This window comes from Anolis carolinensis, chromosome 3, assembly GCF_035594765.1.
Source record: "Anolis carolinensis isolate JA03-04 chromosome 3, rAnoCar3.1.pri, whole genome shotgun sequence".
NCBI lineage: Eukaryota > Metazoa > Chordata > Lepidosauria > Squamata > Dactyloidae > Anolis > Anolis carolinensis.
Window position 1 is genome coordinate 274363654 of NC_085843.1, and position 21884 is coordinate 274385537.

The following is a 21884-nucleotide window of genomic DNA, read 5'->3' on the forward strand; positions in this document are numbered from 1 at the left end:
GCGGGCTTTGGAGTTGCGGCGGATTTCCGATTGGTGGAAAGAGGGAGAGAGGGCGGGGCTGAAGCGGAGAAAGAGAGCCTGCCGCGCTGTGAAGAAAAGCAGGGGAGCGTCGGTTGCAGCCATGAGTGGCGGCGTGTATGGAGGAGGTGAGTGGTTTTGCTCTTTGGTCCCGTCCTTCTCCTAAATAGTTGGGAAGCCTAGTATCTAGATCAGGCATGGGCCAACTTTGGCCCTCCGGGTGTTTTGGACTTCAACTCCCAGCATTCCTCACTGCCTCAGGCCCCTTCCTTTTCCCCCTCAGCCGCTTAAGCGGCTGAGGGGGAAAAGGAAGGGGCCTGAGGCAGTGAGGAATGCTGGGAGTTGAAGTCCAAAACACCCGGAGGGGCCAAGTTAGCCCATGCCTGATCTAAATCGAGGGAAGTCATGGTGCCTTTCTATTCTGCGTTTTAAATAATAATAATACTAATAACTCTGCAAGGAAGCAGATGAAACAATAGATCCCATCCTCAGCTGCTGCAAGAAGATTGCACAGACAGACTACAAGCAGAGGCATAACACCGTTGCTCAGATGATTCATTGGAACGTGTGTCACAAATACCATCTGCCTGCGACCAAGAACTGGTGGGATCATAAGCCGGAAAAAGTTACAGAGAATGAACATGTCAAGCTACTCTGGGACTTCCGAATTCAGACAGACAGGGTTTTGGAGCACAATACTCCTGACCTCACGATCGTGTTAAAAAACAAAGTATGGATTGTCGATTTTGCAATCCCAGAGGACAGCAGGATTGAAGAAAATCAACTGGAAAAGCTAACATAATATGAGGATTTAAAGATCGAATTACAAAGACTCTGGCACAAGCCAGTCAAGGTGGTCCCAGTGGTGATCGGCACACTGGGTGCAGTGCCTAAAGATTTGGCCTGCACTTAAACACAATTGGCACTGACAAAATTACCACCTGCCAGCTGCAGAAGGCCACCTTACTGGGATCTGCAGGCATTATTCACCGATACATCACACAGTCCTAGACACTTGGGAAGTGTCCGACGTGTGATCCAATACAACAGCCAGCAGAGTGTCTGCTGTGGACTCTTGTTGTGTTTCTAATAATAATAATAATAATAATAGCAACAACTTTATTCTTATATCCCACCCCTTCTCCCCGAAGGGACTCAGGGCGGCTTACATGAGGACCAAGCCCAGTAAGGCAACAATAAAATACAAGAATACAAGATACATTCAATTGCAATGAATTAATACATAAGAACCATAAAAGCATAAACTCAACAACAACCAATAACTGGGAATGTTTAGCCTGCAGAAGAGAAGGTTGAGAGGAGACATGATTGCCATGTATAGATTTATTTATTTACAGTATTTATATTCTGCCCTTCTCACCCCAAGAAGGCAAACTTTCAAGCCATATAACATAGAACAGAGACAGATGCAGAGGCAATTTAAACCTTTTCCAGCTTCCCGAGGGTATGCTTGATTCCGGCCACAGGGGGAGCAGCTGCTTCATCATCCACTGCGACTGCAACTTCCTTATTCCAACAGCGGCTGGATGATTTTTATGGTGTCGTAAATTAGCCTCCCCACATATAAGTGGTACCTAAATTTCCTACTTGATAGATGCAACTATCTTTCAGGTTGCTTAGGTCAACAACGAGCAGGGGCTATATTTTATTTTTAATTGTTGGGTGCTCACCCCGACACGGGCTGGCCCCGAACTCATGACCTCTTGGTCAGAGTGATTTATTGCTGCTGGGTGCCAACCAGCCTGCGCCACAGCCCGGCCCCTATGTAAAAAGATGCCATAAGGAAGAGGGAGAGGGCTTTTTTTCTGCAGCCTTTGAAACTAGGACTTGGAGCAGTGGGTTCAAATTACAGGAAAGGAGAACATGTGGAAGAACTTCCTGACTGTACCTCCTGTTCAACAGTGGAACTGTCTGCCTCGGAGTGTGGTGGAAGCTCCTTCCTTGGAAACTTAAACAGAGGCTGGATGGCCATCTGTCAGGGATACTTTGTGCTTCTCCTGCATGATGGGGTTGGACTAGATGGCCCATGTGGTCTCCTCCAATTCTATTATTCTATGATTCTATGACTCGTTAATAATGAGGCTGAGACAACAACAAATGAAAAAAATCTACCCCTCGGAAGGGAAATTCACTCCTGAAAGAGTTAGTATCATGGGGGAAAGGTGTCTCAACTGAGGCATTATCACCAATCCTTGATTCCAAAACAAGCCAAATTTTTCAAACTCCAATAATCACAGGGACAGAAAGTGAGATGAAATCTTCTGAACAGGGGCACAGACAGCAAAGCAAACACCACAGGAGTGTTCGTCTGTCCTAAATGCTATCGAAAGCTAAAACACACACACACATATATGCCTGGTGTTACACTTAGAAAATGTACCTGTTCCAACTTGCATACAAATTCAGCTTAAGAGCAAACCTACAGAATCTATCTTGCCCATACCTGCTTGTAATAATTTTATGTATGAGACAAAGTTTGTGTACATTGAGCCATCAGAAAGCAAAGGCATCTCTATGTTAAACATCCATGTGAATGATTTTGTATTTCCAAAAGGCATCAGTTGCTCACAAAGAAATAAACAGATTTGGTGTACCTGGTTGAGTGCCTCATATATCTATATATCTACAGTAGAGTCTCACTTATCCAACACTCGCTTATCCAACGTTCTGGATTATCCAACGCATTTTTGTAGTCAATGTTTTCAATATATCGTGATATTTTGGTGCTAAATTCGTAAATACAGTAATTACAACATAACATTACTGCGTATTGAACTGCTTTTTCTGTCAAATTTGTTGTCTAACATGATGTTTTGGTGCTTAATTTGTAAAATCATAACCTAATTTGATGTTTAATAGGCTTTTCCTTAATCTCTCCTTATTATCCAACATATTCGCTTATCCAACATTCTGCCGGCCCGTTTATGTTGGATAAGTGAGACTCTACTGTATATCCATATACATACAGACACACATCTTCAAAGGGACATATATGTTCTCTAAGAGCATTTTGACTCTATGGTGCATGGTGATAGTCCTATCCTCTTTTCTCTTTACAGATAAAAGATCAATGTCTTTTGCCCATAGACTTGCTATTTGCCTCATAAGACTTTGTTTTTGTTTTTTCAAAGTTATTCAAAGTCTATATTTGTGTTTGCAGATGAAGTTGGAGCTCTGGTATTTGACATAGGGTCTTATACTGTAAGAGCCGGCTATGCAGGAGAAGACTGCCCAAAGGTAAGAACAAAAGTGGGCTATTAATTATTAATGCACTGGGTGAGGGTGAAATAATTAAATAATAAATCTGGTCAAGATAGAGAAGCTTCTCTGCATCTGAAAAGTAGATTAGGGAATAGGGATTCAACTTGTGTTGGATAGCATTTTAGTATTTTACTTGACTTAAAAACTTGGGTTTGCAGTTTGGTGTATTCCTGGAGTGAGTCCTCAGCCACTTTGGCCCCCTCCACACAGTTGAATAAAATCCCAGATTATCTGCTTTGAACTGGAATATATGGCAGTGTGGATTTAGATACCCCAATTCAAAGCAGATATTGTGGGATTTTCTGCCTTGATATTCTGGGTTATATGGCTGTGTGGAAGGGCCCTTTGAGTCTTCTTGTGGAGAAAAAAAGCAGGTTATAAATATAAGCATAATAATCATATTAATAATTTTATGATGGCTGGACAAGATTTGTACAATTTGAATCAATACATCAACTATACTAATTCTTGGAGATGTCTAATCTTTCCAAGTGACACATGCCTCACATGTATTCCATTGAGGGCCCTTCCACACAACTATATAACCCAGAATATCAAGGCAGATAATCTACAATATCTGCTTTGAACTGGGTTATCTGAGTCCACACGGCCATATAATTCACTTCAATGTGAATTTTATACAGCTGTGTGAAAAGGGCCTTAGGTAATAATAACTATTCTATGTGAGTTGCCTTTAAAAAGTGTTCAGAAACTCCACAGCCAGGAACCTATTACAGCAAATGCTTGGCTTCCTTCTTAACGACAGCTTCGCAGATTCATTTCCAAATGTAGATCAAAGTGGTTATTATCATTGACTTGCCTTTATTTGCCAAACCAGGACTCAAGGTAGCCTGAATCCAAAATCTATAAAGCCCTCAAATACAGTAGTCTAGTCTGTCCAGTAGACTATGTATGTTCTGACCTACCAGCCTACACATGCATTCACTTCTTCAAGGATGGCCTTTCTCTTGGTCCCGCCACGTTCTGAGGCAAGTCTGGTGAGGATGCAAAAGAGCAGCTGCTCCCAAGAGTTCCATCTTGTTATTGTGTGCTTTTAAATCACTTCTGACCATAAGGTGAGCCTCTGATAGGGTTTTCTTGGGAAGAGTTTGCCTTTCTCTTCCTCTGAGGCTGGGAGAGCGTGACTTACCCAGAGTGACCCACTGAGTTTTCATTACTGCATGGGAATTTGAATCCTGGTCTCCAGAGTTGTAGGCCAGTGCTAAAAACACTGCATCTCCCTGGCTACCGTAAACTGCTGTACTGTGCGAAATGTGCTTTGAAAAGCACTAAGATCAGCTTTAAAGGCTGCCTGGATAGTTCTAGGGAGTAGAAGTTTGTGTTTGAAGGCTTCATCTTTCAGGGAATTATATATCTTTATTACTTCTGTCTTCAAAAATGCTGAGGATGCCTCTTTTTTGGTCTGTAGTTGGTACTTTAAAATCTTTAGCTGTTGCTGCTCTCTGTATATGAGAATTTTGTCTAAATTTTGTCATCCACTGAGCCATAAAAAGCAGGTTAAATGTGTTTTAAATAGATAGAAAATGTATTTTAAAACTGAAGGAAGACACAGAAACAAGCTACTAGTATCAATGTGAAAATGTATCATAATGTATGAGTTGAACCACAAGCAGGCAAAACTAAATTTGCCTAAGAGCAAAGGTGTATTCCCAGCTTTCCCCTATTATTCATCAGCTCTTTTCTCTTTTTCTCTTAAAGCATTCCTTCCCTGGAACAGAGAGCTTGCTAAGGCATCACGTAACCTTGTTTCCTAACCTCTCATTGCAGGTTGATTTCCCCACTGCCATTGGCATGGTAATGGATCGGGATGATGGAAGCTCCATGATGGAGATTGATGGTGACAAAAACAAACAAGGCCCAACGTACTACATAGACACAAATGCCTTGCGAGTTCCAAGGGAGAACATGGAGGCCATTTCACCTTTAAAAAATGGAATGAGTATGGAGTTTGCATTTCCTCCCTTAAATCTGGAGTTTGACTTCAGAAACAGCATGCTTGATACTTAACAAAGGGGAAGTGATCTGCTTGTGGAACACTCAGTGGTCAGGACGTGATAGAAATTTGGCTTTGATATTGCTGAGATTTTAAAACATCAGCGTTCTTTAAAAGAGATGCAGGTATTCTTTTTAGCTACCCCTAGTTACTGAGCTATTCACCTACTTATGCTTTTTCTTTGAAAAAATCAATTTAACTTTAATTTTTAAATATTGTTGTGGGGAAAATATGGCATATAGAAAAAATGTTGTTCATCTATCTTGTTGTATTTTCCCCCATTTTTGTGAACACTTCCCATTCAGTGAATTCTGAAGCACGATGTCTCACTGCAGAGATAATGTTGAACCACTGATTAGCTCTATTAAATTCCAATGATTTGATAAGAATTAATCCAGCAATTGAATTAAAGCTTCTGTGTTCATGGAAGTTGCCATTGTGGAGAAACCTTGAGATGGGGAACTCGGCTGAATAAACAAGGCTTGTGCAAGGCAGATGTCATGCTTAATTACCATGCTTTTGCACACCATTGTTTCCAAACTAATTTCAGACTTGGGGACATTTAGGACAAAAAATGAAAACATAGGATGTCTTCCAAGTTTCTTCTGGGCCAGTGGTACCCCATAATGCCCAACAGTTTTCCACTCCAATAAAAGCTGACTTTATGTTCAGAAATTCATTCTCTCAATGACAACTAAGGACAATAAAGCTTTAGACATTGTGTTTGGGGGCAAATAGGACATTTTTAACAAACTTATTAGATAGTGAGTAACTCATCTCTTGTATGATTCCAGAATAACTGATCTATTGTTATAAATCACATGCAGTGGCATTATCCTTTTGTGACCTCTCAGTGATGTGATTTTATTGAAAGTCAGGAATTGAATGCTGTGTTCTTGGGTCATCAGTCTACTGTTTCATTGAAGCAAGGTCTCCCCTCAATTCTGTCACCATGGCTGGGATTGTGCTCAGTGCTGTCAATCTGCTAGACTGCTTTTTTCCTGCCACTTGCCTGTCCACATAGGACTCATGCTAGGCATTATGCTGGTAGTGTAGTTGAGGTTCCACTAAGAACATAATTTCTAGCAAAAGCGGCTTTGATTATCATTTTGTTGTTGCAGTTGAAGATTGGGATAGCTTTCAAGCAATTTTGGATCACACTTACAAGATGCATATTAAATCTGAAGCAGCTTTGCATCCTGTCCTAATGTCTGAAGCACCGGTGAGCAAAAATTCATACATTTTTTAATGTGTCTGATCAATTTGCTGCCTAGATCTTTGGCAATTTAAGAACTCTGAAATTAACTAAATTGTAGTGGGAAAGTAATGGTAACTGTAGAACCAGGGTTTAGAAAAACATCTAGACAATGCTACTTAGGGGTCTATTCTAGACTGTCAGTATATAATGTTTAAGGAAAATATGTTATGCTTGCTGTTGCCATTGTTTTTTTTCTTTAAAAAACTGTTTAGCTGTTCAGTGTTATTGGGCAGATAAACTGTATCCCACTATGGTGAATATAGAGATTTGTTCAACAGGTTTTTTTCAGACATGCCCATGTTGCCCTTTGCTTGGAAGGTAGATGGCTCCCCCCATCCATTCCAGTTTTTTTTCAGTCTGTGAAACATATGGGATATTGTTTGTATTACTGAGCTGGGTTGGTAAACTACTGATGCACAAATTTCAAAAAATACAGAGTGCAGTTGTTTTCAGAATATTTGTATAGCCCGGACAGTCTTCACTGGAATTTTTATACACTAATCAGTAGTTTCTCCATGACTGAGCTGGTCTTAGAGCTGGCTTTGTAAACATACATTTTCCCCCTAAGCAGTTTCTTACTGCTTTCTTCCCATATTATACAATTTAATTTTAAATGTATGCAAGTCCCAACCAAGTTTCCTTTTAACAGTGATTTTAAAACCAATGCAAATCGTATATGGTAATTTATAAAGGAAATGTGTTACCTATGGTTGCATAAATAATGTGAAACCATAGTTTCCTTGGTGTAAGGAAGGAAGAAGTTACTTACCATAAGGAGGGGGTATCTGAGAGTATGCAGTCATCAGCCTGGCTTCCACTTTGCAAATTGGCTTTCATGAAGTGTTTTGTCCATACCATGATCAAATGATAAATTAAACCCTTTGCCTTTTCAAACATGAAATAATGCAGACTTTTCCATCTATTTAAATGGCATGTTCCCATTTGGGTTGGATGTGAGAGCACATTTTTCTCTTTGCTCCTATAGTGGAACACCAGAGCGAAGCGTGAGAAACTGACTGAACTGATGTTTGAACATTACAATATTCCTGCTTTCTTCTTGTGCAAGACTGCAGTACTTACAGCGTATCCTTAAAATGTTCCAGAAATTGTGTTGGTCACATTTTCCTTTTTCAGAATGGGAGGTCTGTCAGTTACTTAGAAAAATGTACCATCTCATGAGAAAGTATTTTTTGGCTTTGGGTAGCTGGGTATTGTGGAATATCCAGGGCATGGTTTCCAGACTTCGGATCATTTCAGTGGCCCTCCTTTGGAACTTGTCCAGAAGGGTGGAGATTAAAATGATCTAAATTCTGGAGACCATGAATTCCTTTGAGGAACGGCTTAAAGAACTATGTATGTTTAGCCTGCAGAAGAGAAGATTGATAGGAGACATGATCGCCATGTTTAAATATTTGAAAGGCTGTCATAAGGAGGAGAGAGTAGGCTTGTTTTCTGCTGTCCTGGAGATTAGGAGGAATGGATTCAAATTACAAAAGAGGAGATTCCACTTGAACATTAGGAGAGCTGTTCACCAGTGGAAATCCTTGCTTCAGTGTATGGCAGAGGGTCCTTCCTTGGAGGCTTTTAAACTGGCTGGATGGCCACCTGTTGGGGCTGTTTTGATTGTACTTTTGCTGGATGGCAGGGGGTTTGGACTAGATGGTCCTTGTGGTCTCTTCCAATTCTATGATCCTTCATGCAATACCCACCAATTAATGGACAGGGAACATTTTAGTAAACTTTGGAAATTCCATGGTATTAGAAAACACTCTAGAACTTGTTGAACATAATTGTGCAAATGTTTCATCTAGCTTCTTAATGTATTGACATACTTTGTAGGAAACTGCCTAGGAAAACCTTTCTGAAGGTTAAGGTAGGTATGTATATGTGGAGTAGAAATGTTTGTGGGTAAGTAACTTAATACGAAATGATCTCAACTGTAAATGTGGTTTTAGATAAGAACTAACCATGATGTATGTTCCTTAACTGTTTTTAATAGCTTTGCTAATGGCAGATCCACAGGTTTGATTTTAGACAGTGGAGCGACACATACCACTGCAATTCCAGTGCATGATGGATATGTTCTCCAACAAGGTAAGAATCATTCCAGATGGTCTGATTGCAACTTGGAAGTTACACTGAGAACTTTGTAGGTACATAACAAACCAGTGGCAGAGGTCCTTTATGCACTGAAAGATACAGTGATGGCCATGACCACTGATAATCTTTTTAAAATTACGTTTCTTGAATTCACAGAGGACAGATCTATTAAGGTCAATAAATTGTATTAGCCAAAAGGGAGCTTCCATATTCAGAAGCAGTATATATGAATGATTATCAGGGGATATGCAACATGTGGGATTGCTGCTATGACAGATTTAGATCTGACGCAAGTAACATCAGGCCTAATACGTGTAGCATGTCACATTTTAGAATTTTTACTTTGTTCAGGATTCTAGAAATAGTCTGAGCAAAAGCACAGTAGGCCACTACAATGCAGAAACTGTCTGGGCTGGTGCTAAAGAAATGGCTTTAATCTATAAAGTATCCTTGCTTGCAAAAGGTCATATGGCGTGTGGTGGGACTGGGCCCCTTTCAGATATCTCACGAATGTCCTGTCTTTGTAGGGATTGTGAAATCACCTCTCGCTGGAGATTTCATTACAATGCAGTGCAGAGAGCTGTTTCAGGAAATGAATGTCGAGATAATCCCTCCATATATGATTGCCTCAAAGGTAAGAGATTTTATAGGATGCTATGAAAGAGTCTCAGATTGGGTGACTGGTAGCATGTTTTGAATGTATATTGGCTATTTTGAATTTGGTAGATCTTTTGAACTTAGCCTCTCTCCTGAGCCTCCACTGCATTATAGGAGTCCAGCCATTTAAATTTACCTGAGTATCATGCACATTATCATTTTTTTAAAAATGGATGGGATACAGTGTGAGGAGAGAACCATCCCCCCCCCCCCCAATGTACCTGGGTGCGCCATAAGTGATGCTACATGATAAAAAATGAGGAAAGGAGGAAACATTGCCACCCTGCTTGCAAAGATTTTGTATTAGTTTGAGGTGGAAAATTACCTAAATATATGCCAATTCAAATATAAATATATAAGGCTCAGGAGCAAAGATTCAGGAGAGAAGAAGAATATATCTTTTCCATATGGCAAATGGAGCCCCGGTGGCGAAGTGTGTTAAAGCACTGAGCTGCTGAACTTGCAGACTGAAAGGTCCCAGGTTCAAATCCCGGGAGCGGAGGGAGCGCCCGCTGTTAGCTCCAGCTTCTGCCAACCCAACAGTTCAAAAACATGCCAATGTGAGTAGATCAGTAGGTACCGCTCTGGCGGGAAGGTAAGGGCGCTCCATGCAGTCATGCCGGCCACATGACTTTGGAGGTGTCTATGGACAACGCCAGCTCTTCGGCTTAGAAATGGAGATGAGCACCAACCCCCCAGAGTCAGTCATGACTGGACTTAACATCAGGGGAAACCTTTACCTGGCAAATAGTAAGAACTTGCTTCCAGAAGGTGTAGTGATAGCCACCAACTTGGATATTTTCAAAGCGGGTCTGGAGAAACTCATAGAAGATAAGTCTGTCAGTGCCTGCTACTCAGTTTGGCTATATGCTGTATCCAGTATCAGTTTGCAGTATGGCTATACCTGTGCATCAGGAGCAGAAGTGGGAGGCTGCTGTTAATTTCCTACTTGATGCTTCCTATGGGCAACTGGTTGGCCATTGTGGGGATAGGAGGAAGAGTTAGATGGTACTTCTGTGAATACTAGCACTAGTGTTCTTATGGCCTTAGGGCCCTTCCACACAGCCACATAACCCAGAATATCAAGGCAGAAAATCCCACAATATCTGCTTTGATCTGGGTTATCTGAGTCCACACTGCCATATATTCCAGTTCAAAGCAGAAAATGTGGGATTTTATTCAGCTTTGTGGAAAGGGCCTTAGAGAAATTAAGTGATCATACCTTGTGTGTGTTATCAAGCCTTTAGAGTTGAACTGTTTCCTTGGAACACTTAGTTTAAGATATAATCTTCAACTGAATGTCATTGTGATGTTAGATGGTTTATTGATTTGGCCTTGCAGTATGATTACATCAACCTTGGTTAATGTATGCAGATATAGAAATGTTGGAATCATCTTGGTTTGCTATTGCAGGAAGCTGTTCGTGAGGGTTCTCCAGCAAACTGGAAGAGGAAAGAGAAATTGCCACAAGTCACAAGGACTTGGCACAATTATATGTGCACCGTGAGTATGTGCTGTTCTCTCAGCCTAGAAAGAGGCAAAAGCAAATCCCCCTCTGAACAAATATTGCCAAGAAAACCCTATGTTTGGTTCACCATAGAGCCCCCATAAGTCAAATTATTTGAAGATACAGTGCAACAACAAATATTCTTCTGCATGCTGTGTAAAACTTGGTGATGGCCCTACTAAAATAGCCCTCATATTGGAGGTGGCTGTACATATGTTTGAGACAGTATTTAATTTTTTCTGTTCTGATTCATTATAACATTACAAATAGATTTCTAAGTACTTATCTGCCTGGAATTCTCCTAAACACTTTGGGATACCTGATCTTTTTAGTTTTGATGCTATTTCACATTCCAGTGCTCCACTGTTATTGCTGTCAGTGCATTTGCATTTAGTAGTAGCTTATTTAGTGCTTAGACCATAGGCCTTTTGGCTAAGATCAAGTGTAGTATCTGCTGGCAGTGGGAACATGTATCTAGTTAGAAGGCTTACTTTTATTTTCATATGTAGATAATTACAGCATTTTGAAGAAGAAATCTCATAACATAGCTTTAAATGTATACCTTTTCTTTTCACAGTGTGTGATTCAGGATTTTCAAGCTTCTGTCCTGCAAGTCTCTGATTCAGCATATGATGAACAGTATGTCTTTCTAAATTTAATGTGAAATTCATGGTGCTTTAACAAGTCAACCCTAAAGATTTTTATGGGCAAATTTTGATAGGAAATGCCATTCACTTTTGCGCATAAGAAGTGCATTATAACTCTCCTAAAATGTATGGTTTCTGCTTTCAGGGTGGCTGCACAGATGCCAACAGTACATTATGAGTTTCCCAACGGTTACAACTGTGACTTTGGTGCCGAGCGGCTAAAAATCCCTGAAGGTTTATTTGACCCTTCCAATGTAAAGGTAAATTTTTTTAAGATGGTTTGTGAAAATGTCTTGTGCTCAGAAATTTATCAGAACTTGGAAACATTGTCTTGCATGCTAACATTAGAAGCAACCCCACTCCCTATCTCTACTGTGTATTACAGGGGGAATTGAGAAAAGTAGCATGTTGCATTACTTATTAGTAATACGCTACAGAACTCCACCACCGTATGTATAAGATGGATTTGATAGGCTTAAACTTGAAAACAGGAGTCTAGCAGTGCAAGACAATAGAACACCTTCCAGGAAGTGCTGGGAATTTTGGGAAGGCAAAGTTTTCTGATTCCAATGACAATTTTATACTACTCTATTTTCTTTTTCCAGAGTTTCCATGTGTTCTTTACATACAGGGGAGTAGGCTGCCAAGGCTGATTGTTAACCTCCCACTCATGTCCCCAATCGGTGGCCCTTGGCACATTGAGAACAAGGAATATTTTGTGACATTGTGTTTTGGTTCTTTTTTCAGTAATGTTGTTCACCCAGGATATTATTTCTTTCCCTTTAGGGTTTATCTGGCAACACAATGCTTGGAGTGAGCCACGTGGTCACAACGAGTGTCGGAATGTGTGATATAGACATCAGGCCAGTAGGTATTAGTTAATAGGCATGATAGATTAATGCAAAAATGACCTGGAATGACCTCTTTTTCCCTTTGCGAAAAATCAGAATGCTCATTGATATATAGGTCTCGCTTATTTAGTTTCACTTATTCACATAAGGCTTCCTGTATAAGCTTCACTCTCTTCTTGGTCCATGTGTTGTTTGTCCCATTGAAAATAATAGGTTTTACTATTGATTACAGTTTCACATATCCACAGATATAGGAGCCATATTGTACTTAACCTTTCAGCCTATGAAGATTCTCAGGGTAGTTCACACTCATTCATCAAACAAACACGCATTATATGAATTTAAGAAAAAAAATCTTAATTCTAGATCTAGAAAGAGAAGCAGCAAACCCAGAAATAAAGCTGTTGGGGAAATCCATAAAATACAGCCAGCTTCTACCTCAAGTAGAATGCAGGCTTGGCAGATAAAACTAGGAATGAGTGAAATTAATACATAGTAGCTATTCTTGATTCATTTGTCCATACTTTCACTGAAATTGGGCATTTCCACATGCCAGAATATTTTGAATCAGGAAATCCCTAATTCAGCAGAAGTATAGACTTCCTGTATTCATCCAGAGTTTTATTGAGAAGCGGAAAGGACTCTGTGTTTCTGAACTAGAACAAGTATTAGTGCATCTGGTACACTCCTGGGTGTTGTTTTTATCAGCACAGGATGGCTGAGATTAATTTATGGAAATGATTTTGTATGTTAACCATATCACACAGATTTGTATAACATTAAAGTAGTGAGATGCGCAAATATGTATAGATACTTAAAATCAAAATATATAAAATTAAAAAATCACTAGATTAAAAAAACATGTCAAGTTCTTTTTTTGAGCTTGGAAGTTTATAAGGCTATATTAAAATTTAACAATAGTTTGAAATTATAAATCTAGTACAAATTAGTTCTTAAAACTAAAGCAAGTCCAAACCAAATTTAAATTCAAGTTGAAATTCCCAGTTTCACATTGTAGTGTGTGAGGCTTTCTTTATCCTATGGCCCAATGTGCAGACCTTTCTGCTTTCTGCTTATATGCAAACTTGTGTTTTTATTGCTCTCTAAATTAAGATCAATAGAAAGAAAAATTACAATTGTAATTTATTCTGTGAATTGCTTCCTTCTTTCTACAGGGCCTGTATGGTAGTGTGATTGTAGCAGGAGGCAATACGCTACTGCAGAGCTTTACAGACAGACTGAATAGAGAACTCTCCCAGAAAACCCCTCCAGTAAGTTTGCCATTTGTGTAATAGCATTTTCCTTTTCAAATGCAGATATTTTACAGCCTGAACTGACTTGTTAAAACATAAATTGGACATTTGTTGTGTTCTGATCCCTCATGGACTTGTGAATTGCAGTGTTTTCAGTTTTGTGCTTCACGAGTGTGTGCAGAAGGAGTTTGCCCATGTTGCTCTTTCACACACAGACTAGGTTTGGGTGCAGTGTTGTATACCTGCCAGAATGAAGGTTGAACCTGAATATTTCCTCACTTTCTGGGTTTTCAAACCAGGAAGCTGTGACTTGAACATTTCTTACAAACCAGGATTGCAAGTCACACGTATGCAGGTCCAGGAGAAAAATATGCAAGATCTCTGTTAATGATAATCCCCTGGTGATTTATACAAGCATTCATACAAGTTCTGTGTGCCTAAGGAGCAACATTTGAAGTTGAGGGGCATGTCAGAAATGATTTCCACCACAATACTGATGTGAAGCAGATGATGGAATAACTACTGCTCTTCAAAAGGAAAAATAGTCTTGCTAAGCATATATAATACTTTAAAGCTACTGATTGCTTGGTACACTGAGCTGTTACCATATTACAATCTAGTTTCTGATGGTAAGTCTTGTTTATCCCTTTTATTGTGTTGTTTTGATGGCATACCATAGAATAATTTATCCTAGAGGATTAGGAATGTCAGTGGAAGTGGGAGGAAGTTTATCATTCATGACAATGTTCTAAGTTGTTCTGATCTTCATCCTGGAAAAGTGCTATTCAAATGTTTTAGACTGAAGGTGCTATGTTGGGAAAGTTGGTACTGAGGTCTTTTTATGCCGTGCGCTGACTTTTATAACTGTTCATTGATGTTATGTTTTTATTGATATGACATTGTTTTATTGCTGATCTTGTTTTATTGTTTTATTGCTGTTATTGTATTGTTGTCGGGCATGGCCCCATGTAAGCCGCTCCGAGTCCCTTCGGGGAGATGGGGCGGGATATAAAAATAAAGTTATTATTATATATTATTATTTTAGAAAGATTAATGATTTGTTCGCTTCTGATTGTCTGAAAAATCCATTATGAGTCCCTCTTTCCTCTCTCCCTCAATAATCTCATCTGATTTCAGAGCATGCGACTGAAGCTGATAGCAAACAACACAACAGTTGAGCGAAGGTTTAGTTCTTGGATTGGAGGCTCCATTTTGGCTTCTCTGGTTAGTACATTAACCAGGCTTGGTTGGTGGGGGCTGCTCCGAAGGGGATGTGAAAGGCTGTTGGTGAGACAAATGTGTGAAAAGGAGAAATGACGTGGAACAGAATACGGATACCAACTGGACTAATCTTGGTGGCAGGCTTCCTGTGGACATTCAATTAGCCACAGAAAGTTGGACTAGTGTCATAAGCTAAACAAAGGGCATTAGGCCTTTGGGATGATCCAGTATAGTTTGTATGTTGAGATACGCACAGCTTTTCCTCTGAAAAGTAGGATAGGAATGGCCATAAATTACATTCTATGTAAGTCATAATAGACACGAAGTGCAGAATTGAACTATTTGTCGTCTTGAATCAATCCACTTTTAAATCAACAAATTATTCAGTATTTTGCTGGTGAATTTTACAGTTTAACGTTGTGCAAGGCACTGCTTCCTTTAATTTGTCCTAAACCACCTGCCACTTTCAATGCATGCCCCTCAATTCTAGATGGAGGAAAAAGAATCCTAAAAAGTATGTTTCTGGCAGATCTATGCAAATATTATACAGAATTGCTCCAGACTGCTTGATCAATCGATTGGCCCTTTCTGCACCAAGGTTTGAACTGTGATTTTTGTTTTTTAGGGTACCTTCCAGCAGATGTGGATCTCCAAGCAAGAATACGAAGAAGGAGGCAAGCAATGTGTGGAAAGAAAATGCCCATAAATCCTGTACTGAAAGAGTTTGCCTTCCCTAATTCTAATATTTGATAGCTTTAGTATACTCAGGAATTGAAGTTTTGTCTCTTTTGTAGTAAGTCTGTACTTTTTTGTGTATTCTCCTATTTCAATTTTTAACAAACCATGGGTATTTTAAAAGGCCAGACTGCTTCTGTCACCACAGATGGATGCCTGCATCCGTGGTAAATGCAATAATTCTTAATTTTTATATAATTTTTGTATAGAATATCTATTTTCTGCAAACTCCCCATACAACCCTTTTTTCCTGGGAACTAAGATATAAAGTATGGATGTAACTTCTTGCCTTTCAACAAAAATTCTAAGAAGTTTGTCTATCTTCAGATTAGTCTTCCACGTTACGTTGGCCTTAATAAATTCCTTTAGTTTGTCTTAGAGACTCTTCTCTTTTATAGTTATCCTTCAGTTTCTTTTACTACTGTAGTCCAAGAGGTTGTCGTTTTTTCTCTCATGGTTATTATAGTTTTCCAGTAACTTCATTTAACAGGCTCACAAAGTGGATGATGTAGCTCTAGCCGAGGTAGCCTCTACCTATTGAGAAAGCTGTTAGTTACTTGCTCAGCAGTACGACATATCTGAGATCATTTTGAATAGGTGCTGATCTGTTCAATAAACCAATCATGACTTCCTCCTCTATTATAAGTAACTTAAACCAGAGTCAACATGTACTAGCCCTGAAGCCATATTTATTCCAGGCCTATGAATCTTGATAGATGAACAGTTATTATCCTTGATCATTATAGGGAACTCTAGAAAATCTCTAAAGTACTCCAGCCTCTATATATTAGTTTAATGTAAGAACTGAGCTTTGACAGAATGCTTGGAACACTTTGGTTGTGTGGATCTAATTGGACTTAAAACATACACAGCCCTTGTGTCATTGAATAGCAGGTGCAAAGCTGAAATGAATTGGCAATAAAAACAGTCCGGATGAACAGAATTCAGCAAGATGACCAAATAACTTTATTTCCATTAAAATTATTTGTAATCACCTGTGATTATTTACAACTGATTACCAGATAACTTGTATTGCATTCCCAGACGGTACAACAGTATTATTCCTGTCAGTTTTTTCAAATGCTGAACTCCTCCAACTTCATGTTAACTCTGAGACTGTGTCTCATGAGGAGGGAATTTTTCAAGTAAGAGCTTCTCTTTCTGTTTCTGCAAATTTTCCTTTTGGACTTTTCTGCGCAGATATTTTTCCAATCTGAGCCTGTGGGAGGGAAACAGTCACTACAAGTTGAAATGAGAACAAAACATTTTTTCCCTTATGATTCTAAGCAAAAGGGAAAATATCAAAGGTTCTGTTTTGAAGGCCCCCTTCTGTCTTACCTGATAAAAGGTTTCACGTTTGGCAAATAGAAGAATCGTTTCCTCTTGTGCTTAGAATTCAGGTACCAGGGGACAGGCCATTCCCTGAAAGTGTACCTGTCAGACATAGAAATGGGAAGCTTGTGACTTGTCCTGTGGAATGTAAATGGTACCACTTTTCAAGTGGAAAAATGCTTGGAAAGTTAGACAAATTTCCACTGTAATAATGACATTTCAAACTTTTCTTCTCAATTCAAGGCGATAAACAAGGTTTTTCTTATCCAGGGGAGATTAACCATTGCCTTCCCTAAGGCTGAAAGTGTGTGACGTGACTAATGTTACTCACCAGAAACAGATCAGAATATTGGTCTCTTGGGAGTTATAGTCAGACACTCAAATCTAAACGATATTGGTTTTCACTCTACCACAGCTATTGTAAGTACAGTTGTCTCTGTATCCAAGGATTCTACATGCAGATATAGCTTGAAAATATTTAAACTTTCCATTTCATCATCATCATTTAATTACTTATTAATCGCCCTCCATCCACGATGCTCTAGGCGATTTACAAGATAAAATTGTAAAGGATAAAAATACATACGTACAAATATTGATAAAATTAACATAGATTAAAAGCTCTAGTAAAGAGCAAGGTCTTGAGTGCTAGGGTAAAAGGCCCCAACTCATGCATGGCTCTTATATGGGGCGGCAAGGCATTCCATAAGGCAGGGGCAGAAATAGAAAAAGCTCTGCGTCTGGTCCTTTCCAAGTGCACTTCTCTAGGACCCGGTACATAAAGTAAGTCTCGTTGGGATGGTCGTTGCGACCTCCAATGATGGGAGAAGGAGAGACGGTCCCTAAGGTACGATGGGCCCTGGCCGTAAAGAGTTTTAAAGGTGAGAACTAGCATCTTATATAGACCACGGTAATCAGTTGGAAGCCAATGCAGATGCTGCAGCACTGGTGTTATGTGGGATTTCATGGGTGTTCTTGTGAGTAGCCTGGCTGCCGCATTCTGAACAATACGGAGCTTTTGGGTCGTGGACATCGGAAGGCCAACATACAGGGCGTTGCAATAGTCCAGCCTAGACATGACCGTGGCATGGATGACTGTTGCCAGAGCCTACATTTCAAAAGCAAATCTTAATTTTACCCTGTGTTGAAGACTTCTGTAGCCTCCTGACATTTCACAGATCCCCTGGCTCTTTCTGGTACATTATTTGAGTTGTTTGTCAATTTATGTATTTACACAATTTTACTACACCACTGTATATTATGGTACTTCAGCATCCATGGATTCTGATATCTATAAGGGCTCCTGGAAACAAACCTCAGTGCATGCGTAGGAGTTACTATATTTTCTCTCTTACTACACATTGTTGCCATAACTCTGAAACATCGCCATACCAAATAAGGCGGCCTAAAAAGTCATGTCTCCATTCGCCTGGTCTCTCATTCTCCTGGCCCGTCTGTAGGAGACGCAAAGCATCTTCTCTTTCCTGAACAACACGATCTATTCTGTCCATGGAATCCTTTACCTGAGGGAAAACAAAAGTAACTTTTGCCTCTGAAACCACCACACCGAAGATATTGAGCCCAGGAAAATTCTATACTGATTGATATGACAGATCTTTTCCTTAGAACTTGCCTTAAATCCCTCCCTCTGCTGTTGAAGTCCAGAGTCAGTGCCAATGAAGAACTACAAGGATGAGGCTATATTAAAACAGTTGACGAACGTTAGTGATAAAGACATTCTGAAGGCAGCCTTGGAAGAAGTCAGATAAAAGTTTTAAACAGTCTTAGGAAGGTTTAATGTACTATAAAACAAAGGGAAGTTACCTTATCTAATCGCTCTGGGCTTGGCATTGGCAGCCTCTGTCGCTTTGCTTCTTGTTCCAATGTTAAAAGCATGTTTCGCTCTTTTAGAAGGACATACCTAGGTCAGAGCATATTGGTAAGAATGGAATTATAAAACATTTATAGCAACGGGTCCACAAGTTTTAGTTTAGTGCAAGTAAACTGATTTATTTTTACAGCATTGGTGCCTATCATGCGACAAAACTGATACACAGACATATTGGAAAGTTATGTTTAAATCCAGCAGTCAAACGGTTAGTCCAAAACCTGTATGTGAAATTCTGCCTGGCTACCATCACCCACTGCTGGGCCATCATTGCATCTTTGAATTGTTACATCACAATGACACGGACGGGAGAATCCACAGGTAGCAAACACAATTCCTGCAGAATAAAAGTCAATGAACTACTGCAGAATAAATATGTACCCTATTCCCATGTCCTTCATATCAAATGCTCAGAATCTCATCTCTAAACATGTATGTGTAGTTTTCCTCCATTGTTTTCTCCCAATTTTACATCAAACACCCCTCAACATAGTTGCCCTTTGTATTTCCACATTTAGGCCACTGTTATGCATTCATCTTCTTCCCTCAGTTTCTTAATCAGCTCCAACAGCACCTTTCACTTTCACAGACACAACCACCCTTAAAGATCTCCAGTCTTCTGCTTAATTAGTTCCCCTTTTTTTCTCATTTTCCTGTATCCTTATTACACATCCCCTACTATTGTTCTGTGAAGTTCCTTTCTCAGTGATGTATTCTTCAACCTTCCTGAAGACTTCTGCACTATAACTTTTCTGTATTGTGGGATTTCAGTCTGGCCCAGTGTTATTTTAATCCCAGATAAACAGATTACTTTTATAGGCTCTGAAGAACTGTCATAGGAATCCAGCCTATCAGCAGCAAAACCTTCACTGCCACAGACGCAATGCAATATAGATCCTGAAAATTGTCATTAAACACAAGATTTCATTCTTGAAATATTTCTCCTTAAGAAAGGATGAGAAGTACAGCAACCTTATAAAGACACAAGCTATTCAATATAATGAAATAGCCTCACCAAAGTTTGTGCAAATCTTCACTACTCTTTCCTCGGAGCTGTTCCACTGTCCAGGAATCTCCTGTGGAAACCAGAAGGCATATCAGAAAATGAGTCACTTTTCTGGAGACATAATGTTTTGATCATTTATTTTCAGTATAGATTCTATGACAGCAGCAGCTATATTTTAAAAAGTCCAAAGACATTCTTTATGGTCAATTCTATTTTTAATCCACATAAAATCTTCACTGGGACAAATGAACATGATTTGTGCCACAGAATCTTACAAGTTGTTTTAAAGTACTGATTTTAATGTTTTATGACCAACTGCTACTTAGTTTATTATTTGGGGGAAAATTACTTTATGAACTGCTCTGAAAATTAATTTATTTACATCTGTATATTCCAGCTCTTTTCCATCAGGGCATAAACAGAAGGCCCCACCCCAGGCACTAATCAATTTCAGACTTCAACAGATGCATTATGCATTAGAAGATCGGTTCCCAGAGTCATAATTTTAAGAGAAAATCCATTTTCTACCCACTCAATCTGTTCCCACTCATTGCCATCATATTCTTCTCTTTCAAAAAACCTTATTCCTATTGGGGGGGGGGGAGAACTTCATGCACCCACAAGAAGCTTTAAAAATAAAAACATACAGAAGTCTGAATAAAGGAAATGCAGCCTTGCATAAAATACCTTTCTTAATTATCCAATACTGTATGATAAAATATTTAACAATTAACCCAACTAAATAAAAACAATCCATAACAAGTTCAGAGTCTCTTACCAGATTTGACTTCTGTCTTTCCCCAGTTTTTAGGATCATCAAAAAATTCTTCCAGCCCATTTCGTGCCAAAGAGGTATGAAGGGAGGTACTAGGAAGGAGCACTTTTGTTTTGGAAACCTCGCTATGCAAATCAAGGATTATTCTGAAGGAAAAAATACAGTAGTCACATAAAACCAACATTCCTCCACAAAAGTGCATGTTATTTCCTCACAAAAATTTTCATCTCGTCTCTTGTACCATAGTAACATGCTATGCTAATTTTACATACATACATAATTTTATATACACACACAATAATTTATAAATATATAATATATTGTATATACTTCTAATATTGATAATAATATTTTAATGTTATACAATAATATACTAATAATATAATATTAATTATATATAATATACTAAATGTAATATTACTAATAATATTACAATACAATTATATAGTACAATATAGTAATTTAATGCTTATATTGTGCTCAGTGGCTCAGTGTGTTAAAGTGCTGAGCTGCTGAACTTGCGGACCAAAAGGTCCCAGGTTCAAATCCCGGGAGCGGAATGAGCACCCGCTGTTAGCCCCAGCTCCTGCCAACCTAGCAGTTCGAAAACATGCAAATGTGAGTAGATCAATAGGTACTGCCCCAGCGGGAAGGTAAGGGCGCTCCATGCAGTCATGCCGGCCACATGACCTTGGAGGTGTCTATGGACAACGCTGGCTCTTTGGCTTAGAAATGGAGATGAGCACCAACCCCAGAGTCGGTCACGACTGGACTTAACATCAGGGGAAAACCTTTACCTTTACCTTAATAATATATTGTATGTACATTTGATTTGTAAGAAGCTCCGGGGTGAGAAGAGTGCGATATAAATGTAATAAATAAAATAATAATAAATAAATAATATCAATTCCAAAGTCACTTATTGCAAGCTCTGGCTGCATATACACTATAGAATGAATGCAGTTTGATACCGCTTTAACTGCCACAGCTCAGTGCTATGGGAGCCATGGAAGTTAAGGCGGTATCTGCTTGTATCAATTCCACAGTGACTTATTGCTAGCTCTGGCTGCATCTATACTGTAGAATTAATGCTGTTTGACACCACTTTAACTGCGCTGCTTCTTAGTTTCCCGCCTGAATGGCGCCTACCGGGAAGAAGACGAGGCCTTGCAAGCCGCTCCCGCCAAACTCAAGGCAAAGCGCCGGCAAAGAGCTGCCATGACACTTTTCGCCTCCCACAATGCTTAGCGGCGCCCTTGGATCTCAGTCAACAGTACACACAGAAACAGGAAGCCCCGCCTCTTTCTGTGATTTCCTTTCTGGGAGTTCCATCAGCTGCC

General features: G+C 39.4%; 2 protein-coding genes across 2 annotated transcripts; one reads left to right on the forward strand and one right to left on the reverse strand.

Annotated features, from left to right (window-relative positions):
- Window positions 1-15923, forward strand: actl6a (actin like 6A). The gene is made up of 14 exons (XM_003218104.4): window positions 1-146; window positions 3200-3276; window positions 5089-5260; window positions 6436-6536; window positions 7558-7655; window positions 8572-8666; window positions 9200-9306; window positions 10743-10832; window positions 11414-11475; window positions 11629-11743; window positions 12270-12350; window positions 13510-13605; window positions 14725-14811; window positions 15434-15923. The coding sequence occupies exons 1-14, from the start codon at window positions 122-124 to the stop codon at window positions 15512-15514; spliced, it is 1287 nt and encodes a 428-aa protein (XP_003218152.1). The 5' UTR covers window positions 1-121; the 3' UTR covers window positions 15515-15923.
- Window positions 15924-16486: 563 nt separating this feature from the next.
- On the reverse strand, window positions 16487-21850 carry mrpl47 (mitochondrial ribosomal protein L47). Its single transcript, XM_062976791.1, has 7 exons — window positions 21694-21850; window positions 20548-20690; window positions 19779-19839; window positions 18700-18796; window positions 18268-18398; window positions 16882-16977; window positions 16487-16762 (listed from the first exon to the last, which is right to left on the reverse strand). Exons 1-7 carry the CDS (start codon window positions 21762-21764, stop codon window positions 16648-16650), a joined length of 714 nt encoding a protein of 237 aa, XP_062832861.1. The 5' UTR covers window positions 21765-21850; the 3' UTR covers window positions 16487-16647.
- Between the last annotated feature and the right edge of the window lie 34 nt (window positions 21851-21884).

Excerpts from the sequence above, each read along its gene's own strand:
- mrpl47 (XM_062976791.1), bottom strand. The coding sequence starts at position 21,764 with ATGGCAGCTCTTTGCCGGCGCTTTGCCTTGAGTTTGGCGGGAGCGGCT. Across the intron at positions 20,691-21,693 it reads AAGGCCTCGTCTTCTTCCCG|AATAATCCTTGATTTGCATA; the intron begins GTAGGCGCCATT and ends TTTTTCCTTCAG. Across the intron at positions 16,763-16,881 it reads AACGTGAAACCTTTTATCAG|GCTCAGATTGGAAAAATATC; the intron begins GTAAGACAGAAG and ends TCCCTCCCACAG.
- actl6a (XM_003218104.4), top strand. The coding sequence starts at position 122 with ATGAGTGGCGGCGTGTATGGAGGAG. Across the intron at positions 147-3,199 it reads TGGCGGCGTGTATGGAGGAG|ATGAAGTTGGAGCTCTGGTA; the intron begins GTGAGTGGTTTT and ends TTGTGTTTGCAG. Across the intron at positions 14,812-15,433 it reads GCTCCATTTTGGCTTCTCTG|GGTACCTTCCAGCAGATGTG; the intron begins GTTAGTACATTA and ends TTTGTTTTTTAG.